The sequence below is a fragment of the Scomber scombrus genome, chromosome 13 (assembly GCF_963691925.1).
Source record: "Scomber scombrus chromosome 13, fScoSco1.1, whole genome shotgun sequence".
NCBI classification, from domain to species: domain Eukaryota; kingdom Metazoa; phylum Chordata; class Actinopteri; order Scombriformes; family Scombridae; genus Scomber; species Scomber scombrus.
Window position 1 is genome coordinate 16686146 of NC_084982.1, and position 18799 is coordinate 16704944.

The 18799-nt window shown below is 40.7% G+C and overlaps 2 protein-coding genes across 5 annotated transcripts in view; both read right to left on the reverse strand.

The window, feature by feature from the left end:
- Positions 1-449: 449 nt before the first annotated feature.
- Positions 450-9459, reverse strand: prkra (protein kinase, interferon-inducible double stranded RNA dependent activator). The gene is made up of 8 exons (XM_062431909.1): positions 9281-9459; positions 4379-4554; positions 3602-3683; positions 3075-3153; positions 2705-2822; positions 2525-2619; positions 2258-2420; positions 450-1521 (listed from the first exon to the last, which is right to left on the reverse strand). Exons 1-8 carry the CDS (start codon positions 9331-9333, stop codon positions 1364-1366), a joined length of 924 nt encoding a protein of 307 aa, XP_062287893.1. The 5' UTR covers positions 9334-9459; the 3' UTR covers positions 450-1363.
- A 6776-nt stretch (positions 9460-16235) lies between these two features.
- si:ch211-45c16.2 (mitogen-activated protein kinase kinase kinase 13) overlaps positions 16236-18799 on the reverse strand; it is a 40162-nt gene continuing 37598 nt past the window's right edge. For all 4 annotated transcript variants that reach the window (XM_062431370.1, XM_062431371.1, XM_062431374.1 and 1 more), the window contains 4 exons: positions 17915-18668; positions 17734-17804; positions 17283-17574; positions 16236-17034 (listed from right to left, as the gene is read on the reverse strand). In XM_062431370.1, the coding sequence (XP_062287354.1) occupies positions 16933-17034; positions 17283-17574; positions 17734-17804; positions 17915-18668 (1219 nt within the window). In that variant the 3' untranslated portion in view covers positions 16236-16932. The remainder of the gene's footprint in view (positions 17035-17282; positions 17575-17733; positions 17805-17914; positions 18669-18799) is intronic.

Below are 18799 nucleotides of genomic sequence, written 5' to 3' on the forward strand. Positions count from 1 at the left end.
GCATTTTTGTGTTTGGCAAATTAGGAAAGGTTGCCAATTGAGGAATTGTTTCAGCTCTAATAGTAAATACTCTTCCCAAATCACAGAACCAGCTCTTCTTATATAGATGACTTAAAAAGCATTTTATCATCCTACTGTGCGATCGATGTGCTTTCTTGTGTCTTACTTATTAAACCACACAAATCAAGAGTGAATGAACCAGTGCAAGGTTCCTGATGTAATTGCCTTTGTACTAATACAGCAGGACGTGCTGACTCATAAATTGATGGCTGTCGAGTGGTCAGCTCCCTTGAGAGACGTTTCATTACGCAGCAACAGCTCCTGCAGTCGATTCAGGCGGCTCAGGATCAGCTGCTGTACCAGCATTAACAGAAACCGACACTCATTAACATTTAGTGTTTGGGTTTATTTTCTAGACTCACACACACACACACACACACACACACACACACACACACACACACACAGACACACGTTGTTGTTGCTGCTGTTATTCTCCACCAGGGTTCAGTTCATAAAGCAGAGGATAGGATACCAGTCAGTAAATATTAAATACCTGTCAGTAAATATTAAATATAATCACAGACTTTACTTGTACATACTATGAGGCACACTGCAAAGAATGGCAACAGACCAGCAGAATGGGAATATGTGTGTCGGCAGCAAAGTAACATCATTGACACTTTGAGAGTCGACCTGATAAAGATTGTAGATTGCGTACAGATAGATAAAAGAAAACAAAATAAATCCCAAGTTTTAAAAAAATTTTCAGGCGGCTTTTGTTCATTTAAAGTTTAACAGAAAGGCAGGTATCTCTGAGGTAAATTAAAAGCTAAAGATCTTCAGCATACAGCTCAATATGTCACTGGGAAGACTAAACTAGAATAAAAAATTAAATTAAGTCAGAGCACACAAAAACCTGAAAGCATCAGCATTCTAAAAAAAAAAGTATTTCCATTCAAACAACACAGAAACCTTGTGGACAAATAAAGCACTGACAGCTCAGACTATGCACGTAAAAAGGAGTGCTTCATATTACTCACTGTTCTTCATTTACACATGTACATTTGCTTAAATACGCTGGACATCTTATGTAAACATGATGGTGTCCTAACAGCCTGATGACAAAATTTTATTTTGTTTTAATTCTTTGAGTATGTCTCTTCATAAACAGTGCTGTAATGAACCTTCATCCACTGTGGAACATGATCTGCTTTATATGTTACTATAAAAATATACCTTAACCTCATATCGTCCACAGGCAGGAAGACTAGTGGGAAGAACGATATACAGCCTCCTCCTGACTCGACTTGAGCTGGTTTACGTGACAATGCAGGTGAAGCAGTGTTTGACTGTGCTGGTTTTACTTGATGGACGCCATGATTTTAATATACTGAAGGGCACTGTGTGCTGCGTCGTTGTGTGCGTTGCTGCAGGAGATACCTGTGCCGTGGCACACGGTGACGGGGGTGGTGGACAGCTCTGCCAAACACTGGTACTGGCCGTTCACCGTCAGCTCACCTGCAAAGCACAGATACACACTTAATGTGGCACGACGAGCAAAAATGAACACACAACATGGGAAAACTATCCTTTATATAAACAGGGGTTAGGGTTTCAGAGGCCGCAGCAGGCTCAGAGGATATTGGTACATGACACTAAATGACCTGAGGCATTCATCGGTACGAAGAATGTCATGAAAGGGGCTAAATAACACTTCAAAATTTGAGGGAAAAACTGGTATGGTCCCCTGACTTCTCACCTCAAGATATCTGAATGAAAATGGGTTCTGTGGGTACCCAGAGTTTCTTCTTTATAGACATGCTAATCCCATGCAGTTTTGGGCAAAAATCATACTATTTTTTCATGTAGTGTAAATGTGTTGTTTTCGCCCATCCTAAAAATGGTGTATTTGAATATTTCTGCATACTGGGGTCCCGAAGCAGTCTTGGAATTACATAAATTGGGTATGACAGGAAAGCTGAGACTCTTATGGATTCACCAAGCCCAATGTTAATCCCCACAGTAGCCATTTCATTGTAGTTAGACCATTTCATGAAACTTGACCTCACTATTAAAAATGACCTATTGTGACATGAAGGACTGCTGCACAGTCACAATTATTATTGGTCCGATAATGTCAACCTGAGCCTGAAAAAACACATTTAATGTACCTTCAGCCTCGCAAAAACAAAATGTAGATTTTTATCTAAAAGCACCATGTATCCTTAGCAACCAAGACACACTGCGATCTTACCAATGTCAAAGTATGTGACCTCAAAACCTTGCTCCTTGGACAACTCCAGCATCATCTGAATGTAATCTGTGTTGGGAATGCTCAGTGGGTTTCTTCTCAATAAGGAAATCTTCTCTGCTGATGAGTTCCTCAAGTTCTCAAATCGGACGCTTGGTGTGGGAGCCTGAAAAATGTAACGTACCTCAATAAATTTGACACAAACATTCGATTTTAAAGTGAGAAATGTAGCAGCCGCCTCCAGTGGCAGGTGAGTAATATTTGACGTACCCATGTGATTTCAGAGCAGCCGGACAGACTTTGAAGCTTTGCCACCAGTTTCTCTGCAGCTGCCTTTTTCGCAGACTTTTTTGAATTTCCTACAGCTGCTGAAGCATAAGTCATAGATTAATAACGGGTTGAACAACAAAATACTTGCAGTTTCATGCAATGTCTTGAAAGCATCCATACCCTTCTCTGACAGGGACTCCATCCTACAAGTAACAGTGAATTCTCTCTTATGTGGTGGACCAGCCTCCATTAAAACTGTGTATTCAGGAAGACGCCAACCTCTCTGCAACGCTAGTTCCTAACATGGAGGACAAAACAAGATTAAAAGAAAAAAACAAAACAGCATTATAATATTATTTTATAATATTTTTTTGTGCATTTTTAAATCTCTGGAAGTAAATATTAAGCTTGCTCTTGTTATGGTTGAGTTTTTTTTGGTATTTTACAGAATATGGTACACTATACAGAGACACTTGCTTATACAGTATAGAATCCCATATACATAGACGTACTCAAGTACAAAGACACAGCACAGCCATGACTGACACACCTGCAGTATCCCCACTGAGTTGGGATGGCTGTTTGTTTCTGCTGCAACACCGTTACTCTCAGACTTCACAGGAACATTCCTGTTGGAATAACATCAAAGCAGTCAGCACAGCTGCAACACATCAGCATTCACTACAGGCTGTCAATGAAGCCAGCTGACGTGAGTATGGCAACACTGGATTTCTAAAAAGGCTAACATCAAACAAACTCAATGCAAGGCTGCAAGCTGACCATTATTTTCATTATCATTTAACAGGCAGATTATGTTGATAATTTGATAAAGTCTATGTCAAAAAATTGCATCATAATTTCCCAAAAACCAAATTCCTTAATTTGTCCGAGCACATGTCTAAAATCTAGATATATTCAGTTTGCTATCATAGAAGAATAAGAAACGCCACAAAAATTCTGATTTGAGAAGCTGGAATCAGTGAATTTGTGGCATTTTGTTCTTTAAAAAATGACCCTCACTGAATATCATATGATTGATGATTAATATTATGTCCAGATTGTTTCAGATCTACTCACACTGTTCCAGCATCTATCTGCAGAATATTCAGGGCAGCCTCTGCAGCCAGATGTTTAGCTGCCTTTTTACTGGGACCTTGACCTGAAACAGAATACAATAAGCCACACACGCCACACGTTATGTAATATATTACAGAAATGAATCTACAGCCAGATGAGATGCACCTAAATCTCAAGTCACCGCAGCAAAAATTACATTTTTGTTCCAAATTTAAAAATAAACTGTGCTTTAATAAATTATAACCCTGAAGGCTACAGACGAGGACATTTTGGGGGGGAAAAAGAAGAAAAACCTATCTGAAAAGTCTTTTCTACAGCGTACTGTTGTTAGATGTCAGATAGAAAGACTGGATTATTTCTCATCACCTCAACACTGACAGCTGGACCTGCACTGCTCTATGCCTGAAGTGAGATACCTTGAAATAAAAATAAAAACTAGCCATATATGGGATATATTTAAGAGTATATTGCAACAACACACACACACACACACACACACACACACACACACACACACACACACACACACACACACACACACACACACACACACACACACACACACACACACACACACACACACACACACACACACACACACACACACACACACACACACACACACACACACACACACACACACACACACACACACACACACACAACAACACACGTGACAAATAATGAGATGTGGGCTGGAGTGTCTCTGAATGAGCAGTGTGTGATTTTAACTTTAAATAAAAGGCTTCATCCAGCAGGTTTGGGACTGTAACTTACCTGTGCAGCTAACATCTCCGACTCTCACGCTGAAGACGAAGCTGGGTTGGTGAGCCTCTCCTTCAGCCTTTTCCATCACATACACGGGCAGGTTTCCAGTTTTAGTGCCGTACTCGTGCAGGATTTGTATCGGCGTCTTCCCGGGGCTGGCCCTCTGCGCTTCATCTGTATTCAAGCTGTATGTATTCAACAAACACTTAAGTGGGAGCATAAGAACTGCACTGCTGTGATAAAACGACTGTAATATACATCTGAGCTCCAAACCATAGTTAACGGAGCAGAAATAATGACTACAAATAGCAGAACCAAATTACAGCAGGGAAAATTTAATTAATCAGTCAATTTTGTCAACAGTTTTAATATTTACATGCCATTCATACACCAAAATTATTATCTCAGCTTTTGATGGAATATCTTTAGGCTATTAGTAGTGTTACTCTTAATACTAAAACATACTGATGACTCCAATAAACCCTATGCGTCTCTATTAAAGCTAAATGTTGGAACTAAACTATTTCCACTAAACATGAAACACAATGATAGCACAGAAACCATGCCAACTGATCAGCTGTGACATGTGATTACCTGTGTAGAATTAAATGTAACTTAATAAATCAAGATTTCCATACTGAAAAATGTAACTGGATTTGGAAATGTCCACCGTTGTGTAAACTGAGGCACACATAACATTAGAAAACAACATTTTAATATAATGAAGTCCATTACAATCTCACCAACAAAAAACTACAGCTAGTAAAATAAAAAGAGTTCAATCCTCTCTGACAGCTTCAACAAAAATGAAACCTTACGATTCATTCATTCATTCATTTACTGCAGGATTACACTGCAGAGCTGCTCTCAATGTTAACACATCGAGGATCGAGGCTCGTGCACATCGTCTATTTTTGATTTACTAAAGTCGAGTCTGGTCTCAATGTCCAACGTTTGGAGACAGACGTCACAGGCGCTTTGTGGTGCCTCAGGGACATCTCACTGTGAAACTGACGTTTGTGGACATATTTTGAATTTACTTGTGAGAATTTTCCACTATTCATAATGTTCTAATGTTTAAAAAAAAAAGGAATAACATGGGAAGCCTTTAAGCAGTAAAAAACATTGCAGGATTTGGTGAGAACAAGTTTACATGTACAATCTACAGCAGCAAGTACTGCTTCTGAATCTTTTAGATGTTTCTAATACACAGGATATTATTACCAACATTTAATTTTATTAAAGTGCAGATGAAATGTGAGTATCACTTAAATGAACACAGATAAAAGAGAGGTTTTGATTCCCAGCACCATTCTGCACATTCTCGCTGAGCGCACACTAAAGCTGACGTTAGCTGTGGTTTTGCTGCAGGGTGTGTAATTGGACAACAATTAGTTTTTACTTTATTGATCAGGGGAATTATCGCTGAAAGTAAAGGTCTCTATGCTCACACCCGGACCAAACATTCACACTTAAAGCTGCTGAAGCAATACTTTTCTGCATCCACACCTTGTTGTACAGTGATTTGTTATTAACTGTAATACATTATGTATTATTCCATATATGTGTATTATGTGGGGTGAAATTATGATGAGTTTCTGATGATGGTGAAAAAGGGATAATTTAAATCACATTTAAGTAAAAATTATAAACCTCCCATTCCTTAAATATTTCTCTGGGGATATGATACCAAAAATTATTGTTCAGAAACATTTAAAATTGGCTCACTTCCCTACATGCAATCAATTCTCCATTCAACCTACCTTGAATGAACTGAGGTTTAGAAATGTTGATTGAATTGATTGGCTACTGGTTACTTATTGAGAAAAAAAATCTAGCTTGAATATCATACTTGACATATTCATTTCATGTGGTGTGTTTGCCTAAAAGCCCACTAGATGGTAGTATTAGAGCACAAACTGCAGTTGGTTGAATTTTGAGTAGATTGGGGTAAAAAAGGAGTTGTTGTTTGCAAGACATTGATTTCTGTGTAAACTGGTTAGATCCTTATAAAGATCTCTTCCTTTATGATTAATGGTGACGTTTTTAGAACAGCCAAGTATTTTTAATGAAATGGAATTATATTTTACATTGTGGCTATTATGTTGGGGAAAAATCTAACTTTTCTCCTTTCATGAACAGACAGTTGATTTTTGAGTTTGATTGGTTTAATAGAATAGAATAGTTTTTGTCATTGCAAGTAATCAACAAAACTCCATTTGAGCAGTCCAATGCAGCATAAAAAATAAAATAAGATATAAGATAAATACACATAACACTAATACACACATGCAAGAGCAAAGCACATCTCACCCATACCCATGACCACATACACATTCATACCAATCCCCATAAAACGTTAAAATATGGTCTAAAATATAAATAAATATTATAAATAAGGGGCAATGAGACACAATAGTGTTACACAATTCATTATGAATGTTCATGTTCATTAATGGTGCAAACACCTTAAGATGTTCGAAATGGACATCTTAACAGGGTATTTTTTGTTGTCTTAAGACGTACAAATTTGACGTATTAATGCAGACACCGAACCAGCCAACTAGCACAGCCATTCTCCATCTGGACCGTCACTCAGGTCAACAATGATGAGGTGAAACCGCAGATCACAGGATCCACCTCTGCCTCACACCCTGTCGGTGTATTGTTGCTGCACACTGCACGGTGGTCGCTGTTTTCAGCAAGAGGATTTCTCTCCCTTTCTCTTCTTTTCATCTATCCTCCATAATTCGGGTTGCTGCAGCATTGACGCAGCAGTGCACAGTTATTTGCTCCCTGGTGGTCTTCAGCTGGTTTTGATTATTTCCAAAGCCAGAGAATTTATGATGCTCCTTGTAAGAGGAAATCCACTGCCTGCCATCCACACAATGTTGTTCAGCACGGCATCTTACTATACCGATGTGAACGCCATATTCAGATGAGGACCACAACCAAGTTTCCCTGCCTTGTGGTCAGCTAAGGTGGATTTAGGTATTCCACAGATCTTTGAGACTTTCCTCACATTTTCCCCTGATCTTACTCTCTGCACTGCTGTTTCCCAGATGTAAGCCTTTTATCAGACTGCTGACATCTTTCCCCAACAACTCTTTGCCAGGGTTACAAATTATTTAATGTTGGGATTATTTTTTATTACAGCGGAGAAAAAGACACCTAGGATACTCTGGCAGGGAGAAAAATACTGATTCCTAACTGCTAGACCACCAGGGAGACCATCCAGAACTGGATAAGAGGCTGCCCCTCCTTATGACCATAAAAATAATGAATTACAAATACAGCTTTGCGGCTGTATGCCTCCACCAACCATTCAAACTGCACTTCAAATCCATGTCTGTCCAGACTCACATAATTTTGGCCATGAAGTAATTTTATAAATATATTAAATGTGTTTTCCTTGTATGTATTCACATAATTGGCACAGTTATAGCCAAGACAGTAGACGATGCTTCAGATATGAGTGCTGCTGCAAAGCATGGATGCTTCACACACACACACACACACACACACACACACACACACACACACACATCTTCAACCCGGTAGCACAGAAGACCTAAACAATCACCACAGATTCAAGGTGGGCACCCAAGATTAGTGTCACCAATTCAGTATGTGAAATATGGTCACAACCTCCCCTTCTGTTCCTGAGTTATGGTGTTGAATAATGGCCAGAAAAGTGAAATTGACCTTTAATCTTTTGAGTATAACTACACTGAACAAAAATATAAACGCAACACGTTTGTTTTTGCTCCCATTTTTCATGAGATGAACTCAAAGATCTAAAACATTGTCTATATACACAAAAGACCTATTTCTCTCAAATATTGTTCACAATTCTGTCTAAATTTGCCGAGATAATCCATCCCACCTCACAGGCGTGGCATATCAAGATGCTGATTAGACGGCATGAATATTACCCTAACCCTAACCCATCTCCCTCGCATAGAGTTGATCAGGTTGTTGATTGTGGCCAGTTCCTGCCAATATCCAGCAACTTCGCACAACTATTGAAGAGGAGTGGACCAACATTCCACAGGCCACAATCAACAACCTGATCAACTCTATGCGAAGGAGATGGGTTAGGGTTAGGCAAATGGTAGTTAGGGTTAGGCAAATGGTGGTCACACCAGATACTGACTGGTTTTCTGATCCCCCCAGACCCCCTCAATAAAGCAAAACTGCACATTTCAGAGTGGCCTTTTATTGTGGCCAGCCTAAGGCACACCTGTGCAATATTCATGCTGTCTAATCAGCATCTTGATATGCCACACCTGTGAGGTGGGATGGATTATCTCGGCAAAGGAGAAGTGCTGACTAACACAGATTTAGATAGATTTGGGAACAATATTTGAGAGAAATAGGTTTTTTGTGTATATAGACAATGTTTTTAGATCTTTGAGTTCAGCTCATGAAAACTGGGAGCAAGTGTTATATTTTTGTTCAGTGTATATCATTTTATCCTATTAGACGTGTAAAAGTATTTCTACATTTCTGTATTGATAGCTTTACATAACCTTCTGCAGGTCACAGAATCTGAGGGGTCACCAAATACTGTGTAACACCTACCAAGACAACTAGACTAACACTTCCTCAGTCTAACGTGAAACATTAAGGTCACAGTCCCCCTGTAAAAATTCATTTTCTGTGACAACATGTTGTAGATTTTCCTTCTGTTAGTTTAATGCTAAAGGAAAACCCGCATGTTACAATGTTCTTACTGTTTCATTTCTCTGAAACTGTCATTCATTAAACCTGAGACGTTTCACAGCACTTATATTAACCTGATTACTATATTTTAACAGATAGCAGACCCCGCTAAACACTATCAACCTGTCATTGTTAAAGGTTAACAAATCTTTAATCAGATTTAATCAATATAATAAGACAACTAACCTGGAGTCGGCGGTGTTTTTCCCTGATGCAGCCTGATATCCCTCCTGAGACATGTTTCCTTTTCTCTACTGATGACTGAAGGACTCTGCTGCTGGTAAATTAAAGAAGACACTAAACACCTGCTTTAAGTTTTCTAGGCATTTAGTACTGATATTTGAGAGGGATATTAAGTGGCCTGAAGAATCTAACAACACTTCATCGTAGCCTGACCGGGGAAATTACCAAATGTAAGATCATATCAACATCCAGGTCAGCAGCGGGTCACCTGCTTCTTCTTCTCCTGCTGATATGTGCGGCAGACTAGACGCAGCAAAGGCTTATTGCTGCCCTCCACAGGTAATCTGTATGAACTGCACTGAATGAATAAAATCCTCATGTAGCCTAAAATCCAGTGCGATGGAGAAAATAAAGTACCGTTTACCTGCTTTTACCAGGCTTCTCTCTGTCTGATAGTTGGTGCAATCACATCAAAGCATATTCCTCAGTTTCTGCCTGTCCGCAGATGCATTTAACCTAACCGAACCTAACCTAACCTAACCATTTTCCATCCGAGTGCTTGCCAACCAGTGCCAGCCACAGTGACCCAGTCCCAGTCTCAGCCTAGTTATTACCACAGACACCCTCCTGTCCCTCTTGTATCTATGTGTTTCACAATAGCTGTAGTAGTAGGCCTGGCCCTACTTTTCCCACTCTTCAGTGGCATTATTGCTGCTGTAAAATCTGAGCACTTAACTTTTGTTTTATTACTTTCATTTTAAACTACAGAAAGGTTTAGTCATGTAGCCCATGAGACGGGTCCTGAACAAAATCAGGTATGTTCTTTGATATTATGTTAAATCCCTCTAAGTTACTGACACTTTATTGTTTCTACTGCAACTTGATATTTTAAAAATAATTCATCTTGGTCATCACTCTATACTGATGCTCTGTTGAGGTATATAAATCTACGTTTAGAAACATTTCATGTAGTTTATGACCTTCAGTGAAGGTGGGTTTCACATGACTACATTTGTTTTTATTTCCTTCAAGATCTGGAATGCATCCAGTGTCTAATAATTAATATGGATCTAAATATTGCTACTATGTGAGAAGTGTCACAACTTATCCTGGAAAATGCAAAGATTCAGAGAATGTGCAGGATGCCAAAAGTAGAGTTTGAACTCTTAACCTTTGCATTGAAAGATATAACATTAATTCATGCAGCCTATTACTTTTGACATTTGCGGCTCCCGCAAATGTATAATTTCAAAAAAGATTGACGTATCAAAGTTTCCTTAATAACTTAAAGTTAGTGAAGGCCATAGATTATCCTAAATTGAGGTATTTGCTGGATGAACACTTTTAGCAGAGAGAAATAAGAAATAACGAATAGGGCTCCAGGGATGAAAAGGTGAAATATTTGTGCGTAGGCTGCCCACTTGTAAGGAGAGATAAGGGTGCTGGTTGTAGGTACTTGGTCATTGAGACGGAGGTCACGGACCAGGCGGTTGTGGTGGATGGTCAGCAGAAGATTGACCAGCAGGTGTGGTTGCTCAGGTGATAGGTAGTCTTTATTCACCAGATGGTAGAATAGGTCACTGGCCAACTCCAGGAGATCAGTGCAAAGAAATACTAAAGCTTTTACCTCGTTCCTACTCAGGGCCTTGCTTACATTTAATAGCAGCTCCATTTCCTGTACCAAAAATGAGATTCAGATATTTAGTTTCTTTATTTTTCATTTGTAAAAACTTTTGCTTGACAATTGTGAGGTTAGATCATTGTTCTCCCAGACGAAATAGAGAATGTCAATAAGATAAGACGATAAGAAAATCATTTTAGAGCCTACAAAGGAAAAAATCTCATGAAAGTACAAAATAAATCCTTATTTTATCTTGATAGTAAACACAGCAGTGGGAGCTACACTCTGACACTACAATTTCATAGTCACAGATTTTCTACTTGATTTTACCATTTTTTTCTACTTAAAACAAGTGTGTGTTGTGCAATGCTACCTGTTTGGAGACAATTGGGTTTCCAGCAGGTCCGACTGAAGAGCATACTTGTTGTTAACTTCAACATACTCGATTTACTGTAAGCTACAGAGTACTGAAATGTGATGCTTAATATCCCAAATATGAACTTCACAGAGACTTTATGGTTCAAAACCTGTCCACAGAGCAGGAAGGAGAAATCTAAAGTATAGAGAATTAAAGTAGAAGAGTGTGACCTGAGAACCAGAGATTAGCATCAAAGACTCTACCTGTGATGCACATGCCCTTATTTGGGCTTCATTTAAAGATGGAAATATATCTTAATGAAGGTTAACAAAAACCTCCTGGCAAACATGTCATATGAACACATATGCACATATCACATACATACCTCTTCCGCAAGTCCCAGGCGTTTGACAGTGGTTGCACCATGTGTGCCACTCAAATAGGACACAGGTACCTCTAGCTGGTGATGAAAGCAGTACTCTCTACCAAGTCACTCTTCAGCCTAGACATCCAGGCCATGACTGGCTGGAGATGACCTGGAAGGTGTTTGAGCAGCTGGGTTTACATCTCTGTCCCCAGCAGCAGCAGCAGCTGTGCCAGCATCAGAGATATTGTCACTGCCCCAGCTCTGCCCAGTTGTTCCCCCCTCCCCATTACGAACCCGGCTGTGATGGCGGTGTCAAGCCGGTTCATGCTGCTGTCTCTGCATAGAGCCATACCTACAGCCGTACCTACCTTAACATTAGTCCTATAACTTACCTAATACTTACTTTTATACTTACCATGTACTGTTTTGGAAAATACTTGCCTGTATACTTACCTTCGACCTTTAGATCCACCTGAATACCTACCTCAGAACGATCCTAATACTTAACACTCCTCCCTATTATCCAATACTTAATACCTGCCATATACTTCAAATTATAATTCAAATCATACATTAAAAAAGTACCTTCTGGAAGCTGCGTTTACAGACTACAACAGGAGGAAAAAACCCACCAACGTTTAAATTGCACATCGCTTGCTCATGCTTACATAACACTCTGATCTTGGTTGACAAAAGGTGGAGTTAGTGTGAAAACTGTATTATTGTGCTTTAACAAAGCTGCTGTGTGGTCACAAAAAGTTAGTACTCGTACAAGAGGGTAGGGTGAGAACTGATGACATTACTGAATGTTTTGTTTTGTTTTACATACAGAAGGTAAAAAGGTATAATTTCTCTCCACCCACTTTACTTCCCAACAAGGCTGAAGCACACTGGCCTTGGCATCTCGGTCCTCACATCTTTTCACAGGTGTGATGGAGAGTGTCCTCACTTCCAGCATCACCGTGTTGTACGGCACCTGCTCTGCTGTAGACAGAAAGGCACTGCAGCGGGTAGTGAAGTCTGCACAGAATATCATTGACAATAGCAGTGCCATTACATCAGCAGGTGCAAGGATAAGGCTTCCTGCATCATGATCATCATGACTTCACTCACCCTGCAATGTTTTTGAATGTAACTATTTTAATTAGGAATTGACTTGTGTATTTCTGCTGTTTGATTTGGTTTTATGTAATCTCGGCATCATTGAAAATGAAGATCACCTCTCAAAGTATCCCTGAGAAAATAAAGGTTGTTGATAATGAAATGTACTGTTTGCCGCGTTCCCCTCAGGCAGGAGATTATGTAGCATCAGGATCAGAACCAACAGGCTAAAGAACAGCTTCTTCCCAGTAGCTGTGAGATTGACAAACTCTGCATCACACTGAAATTGCTTTAACACACTATGAAACTTGTTGAAACTGCTGTACCTTGTGCTGCACCTTACTGAACAACACTATTACCACTGTTAATCATGGGCATGTGCAATTGAGCCCACTTGACTGTGTATCTCCTCTCAGTTATTCAAATTCATATTTTTATACTTAGTATGTATTACTGATCTAGAACCTGAGTTGTTCTCTTTCATGCTCTGGAATGATAATAAACTTCCTTGAACCTTGAATCTATTTCATCTTTTAAAAATGATCTCAAACTTAAACTAAACTGAATAGGTCACTAGCAAAACATTGCTTGAAATAATCCTGGTTAAATTAAATGAAATCCTCAATTGTTCAGAAAACCATTATTATTATACCATATTATGTTTATAACCAAAACAAGACTACAAGTATAGTGTTTATGAATACACATAAAATATGCAAACTCTAATTATAAAACTCAACAAATCTATTAATTAATCTGTGAATTCATATAAATCATTGGCAGAGTTGATAACGTATCAGAAATAATCTTGGTCACAGACGAGACAGACCAGACGGTGTTGGGTACAGTACATCAGCATTTATTACATGCACTTGCTTGCTCAGATTTTATTCTCCCAGATACCCATTGTACTGTACACTGGATAATACAGGGAACTGACAGGATTGGTTGATCATAATGCCATTCAAACAGGAAGAGGGGGTTGGAAATGAGAGTAACAAGAAACAGATGTTCGATACATGGGATGAGGCAACATGATGTCCACAGTTAGAGACAATTTCACAGAAATTCAGATGTAAGTAAGTAGGTATTTGATTAAAAATGAGAGGAAGGGGCCATTGCAGAAGTACAGAAATCTGCATCACACGTCTTCAGGTTTACTGTTTCATTAACCCTTTGGTTAAAGTCCACTGACTGGCTTATGTTTAAAAACAAAAGTGATTATGTTGAGATGAGAAAGGTATGGGCACACTTGATGTTGCTATTTACTGATGTGAAATTTGATAAAATCATACTTGATCTGCTATGGCTATCTAATTGATCAACGGTCCCCTGCAGGGTCAAAGATATGACAATGCTTTAGTCCTACAAAACAAATACTGTCTTTTCCCCATACCAATTCATTGTGCTTCCTTTAAATAATACTTTTTTCTAGGAGAAATCATAGATCATGACTTTTCTAAAGCTGCCTGAAATTAAAAAGAACACTACACCTTACCAGTCATTCATAATAAATTAATTCAATAATCATGTAGGCCAGCTACAAAGAAAAAAAAAATCAAAATCAAAATTAAATTAAAAACTTTACAACAATCATACTTCACAGCATATATGCCAGAAGACCAATGTTATTTAAACAGCTTGATCGGATCATTTCAATACACTAAAGGTTATGTCACACAAACGTAAACAGAGTGAAGAAGGTTGAAGGAGGCTCAAGGAAAGGCAGCGGTACCAAGCCTTTCCAAAGCTTTCAAGCAAAAGGTAATTATCCATCAGTACAGTTTTAGATTCACCTTGTGATACTGGGTTTATATGACTCATACCCTCCTGCAGTGTTCAATACTGATGTAATACACATCCAAGAATTTTCCTGCTCATTTTCAACCAGTCGGCTGGTCATCAGTGACAGAAGCCCAAAGCTTTGTCAGAGCTGTGCGATACATTAAAGAGAAAGGACAGAAAAAAACAGGTCACATTACATTTACAGATGTTTATATACAGGAGCAACTAACACTGAGATGAGGTTGTTGAAAACCAAGAGCAGCTTAATGCTCTGTGGCCTTATCTCTGGCTTATATTCCATATTTAAGAATCTCAGCCTTCTGCATACACTTGAGCTGACATCTTGACATCATTATCGTTAAATTTAACCTTGGATCGCTATTTTTCATCTGCAAAATCATTAAGGTGAATGACAAACACTCAAACAGGGGTAAAAATAAAGCTCTCACAGATGCAGTATCTCGTTTTCAAAGACATCAAGACAAAAAAAAAAGTAATATTGCTGGGCTTCTAGCATTTGGATGCTCTGCCTTGAGTAAAAAAGGAGTGGAGCCAGGACATTTACATAACACAAGGTAATGTAAGTCATTGTAACTGTTGCCACCAAGTGGCTGTTGATATATTGCTCCTGTTCTCAACCAGCAACACACAAACCCTGAGCATCAAACTCTGGAAAGGCAAGTTCAAAAAAACTGGGACTAATAAAGAATATAGGATCTATAAGCTGTTGTTGCTCTCCACTAGCCACCAGTCACTGTGTTGTGTCTAGCCAGCTAGACGCTCCGGATCCTGAGTGAGCAACATCTTCTCACCCAACCTATGTTATTGCTGTTTTGCACAGGACACACTTAGCATTTTTGGACATCTACACAGTGCCACACCTCACGAAGACAGTATAAATTACCCTGCTAGAAAATGGTACATGAGATGCTGCACCGAGTGACTTTAAGAAATGAGATACTGCACCTGGAGCGCAACTAAAACACTCTACGTCTCTACGTAATATTAATGTTCGTTACAGCAATAAAGGGTTGAACATCAAGGCTATTCATAAGACCTGTAAATATTCCTGCACGGTCCGTTATATGTGCCACTCAAAGAACATTCCAACATAAAATAATTGGTCCAGTCCAGTTACTTACAGTCCGCAAACAATCCTGAGATGAGACTTGAAACTGTAATGTCTAATGGAGAGGAAGGGGCTTTGTGTACTCTCTCTCTCTCTCTCTCTCTCTCTCTTACACACACACACACACACACACACACACACACACACACACACACACACACACACACACACACACACACACACACACACACACACACACACACACACACACACACACACACACACACACACACACACACACACACTGATAACTCCCTCAACACCTGTGGTCATGACATCTGATTGATGATGGCAATGATGTCTTGGAGAGAAGGACAAGCTGGATCACAGAGAAAGAGTCTCTTTTTTTAATTAAATGTTTTCCTTAGCTGTCCGCTGAGTCTTCATCTCTGTTCACTCTGCTAAACTTGTCCACTTCATGCAGTCTTCTGGCAGCTTTTGCATTTTGCAAGCTGCGCAGGCATGCGAGGACAGTTCAGCGAAGGTCCTGATGACTAGACACGTGTGGTGGTGTTGGGGAGGGAGTCAGGTTGCAAGGCAGGTTGTTCATGCTGGTGTTCACACTGTTTTCATGAGCTCTGAGTTCCCGGCCCGCCATGGTGGGGATGGGTTGGAGGTGGGGCAGGGGAGGCGGGGGACTGGGGCTCTGCACTCATGATAAAGCAGGTTGGTCATACTGTAGTAAGAGAGAGTGCTTGTTGGTTGGGGTTTTCAGTCTAAATCAATAAGATGCAGAGAGTGACCGCAGCCAGATAAAGGCTTGTAGAGATTCTCATAGTCTGTGCTAGTCACCTGAGAGGCCAACAACCGCAGTGATGTGACTCCTGTCTGCTAGCTGTCTGCCTCAAACTTCGTATCATCATCATCATCATCACCATCACCTGCATCTTCGTCCAGTCTCAGTCTCTCCCTAACACACAGTTAGCCCATGCTCAGTTTCAAAATGTGTCTTTTATAGTCTTTTTTTTTTCTCTCTCTCTCCATTCTGTTTGGATCAGAGAATTTACAGATGTCCTGAATTTTCCTTCAAAACTCAGACAAAAATAAATTATGAATGTTACAATATCTACTGTACATTATCATTCAAAAGGGAATCCCTGCCATGGGTCGCCTGGATGCTGTGTTAGATATGAGGGGAGGTTTACAAGGGGAGGGGCAGGGGGAGGTTCTGGGAGAGATTGCATGGGGCTTTGCTATAGGGAGCTTTGTTGTCCTTTTTATTGCTATTTTCTGCAGGGCAGAGTGGGACACGGTGGCCCCCAGGCAAAAACGGAACAGAGCTCTGCAGGTGGATTCACCATGTGGAAGGAGCACCGACTTTTTTGTTTCTAATGGTGGCGTCGGAGCACTCTGCTTCTGATGTATCGCAGTCTGAGTCCCCAAATTGTAGCGGATTCTGAAAGAGAAGTGAAATGCAGAAGACAGTGAAACAACAGCACAGGTACAATTTCAGGCAACTGCTTTAAAATATCTATTTTATGATTCAAAAATTTTTTTAAACATTATTTTTGGACATTTAATTGATAAGTGTGCAGGTGAGATGCAGACAGGAAACGGATTGATTAAGATTAGGATTAGGATGACATGGAACCAAGGTCCTCCAAAATTATAGATGTCACATGACGACACATCAATATTACTAACCTCGTAGCTGTGTTCGTCAGAGCACAGTTTGCCCAGGGAGATCTGGGTCTTGACCCTCCGGACAGCGCACTCCTTGTCGGACAGGCCATCTGACTGGGTGGAGATGTCGATGGGGATGTCTGGTGTGTGTGACAGCAGCTCATCCAGGTGCTCCTCCTGACTGGCACTCATCCTCTCCAAGGGCCCGCTGTGGGAGTGGTCGCTGGTGTTCCCCTCCTCTCCGTCAGACACAGACAGATTCTCTGAGCTGAAGGTGGAGTAAGACTGGAAGCTGCTCATACAGCGATGAGGTCTGTGAGGGAGCAAAGGAATACAAAAGTGTGTTGATGTGAAGCTTCATGTGTAAGGGCATGCCAATAGTACAAACTATAATTTTCCTTAATAACACCACATGATTTAACAGTGTTACAACAGCGTGACGGCAAAGGTTGCATGTAAATGAGCATTTTACCTCTGTCTCCTTGGAAACTCCACTTCACTGTCCACCTCCCCCTCTTCCTCTTCAGATGACTCATCTCCACCCTGTAAGAGAAGCAATTACAGCTGTTAATCCATCATTTTCAACCCCATTTCCTTCACACAAATACATACTTTAACACAGCTTGACTGATGTAAGGCTTCCAGCTGTTTACCTTCCTGAGAGGTCTGAGAGTGCGAGGCAGTGCAGTGGGCAGGGTGTGGGTGAGTTGGGACCCCTCTTGATCCTGAGGCTCTGCCTTCTTTGTGGTCTCTGCAGCTGGATCTTTGCTGGGAGCCCCTAAAGAAGAATGGGTGCCTTCTTGTGTGTTGAGCAGTGAGTAGTGGGGCAGCTCTGGGTGGTTGGATGCAGGAGGGGTCTCCTGACAGTGTAGGCATCCAGGGAAAGGGTGAGCCTGGCAGCAGGGACACAACGAACCAGCGCCTGCACCCGGGACGGGATTGGAGCTGGTGGATGAAGTCCGCTGACGTGTGTCTGCATCCACTGCGGTGGAAATGAGATCAGGGCTGGAGCCTGAAACACGACGCTGCAGGTGGTCAGTCTGAGGGCTACGGAGAGCAGCTGCGGGGCCAAAGTAGCGCAGGTTGTTGGCACAGTTGACAACGGCCTCTTCACGGCCCTTCAAGGGGAGGAACGGCCCCTCAGTTGGTGGGAGATGGTGGTGGTGGTGATGGTGGTGGTAGGGCTGCTCCTGGAGTGACAGGGTGTCTTCTAGTGGCCCTGCGGCAGGTTTCAGCACCCCGGGGAACTCGCTGTGGCTCCCTTTACTGTTGGCGCGGCGGTGACGGGGCTTGCTTCGGTAGCGGGCTTTTCCAGGAGGTGTGGAGACCTTTGGACTGGCAGATAGTGGCGAGGGGGAGGGGAGAGGGTCAACACTGGGGATGCCATCAGAACGTAGTAAGTCTGGCCTGGTGGGACATCCATACAGAAATATCAAAATTAAGATTTTTAACAGCTGTTTAAGTAAATTTTATACATACAATTTTTTCTAGTGACACCTCTTATGGTTAATCTTACTTACTTTACTGATAATGATCAC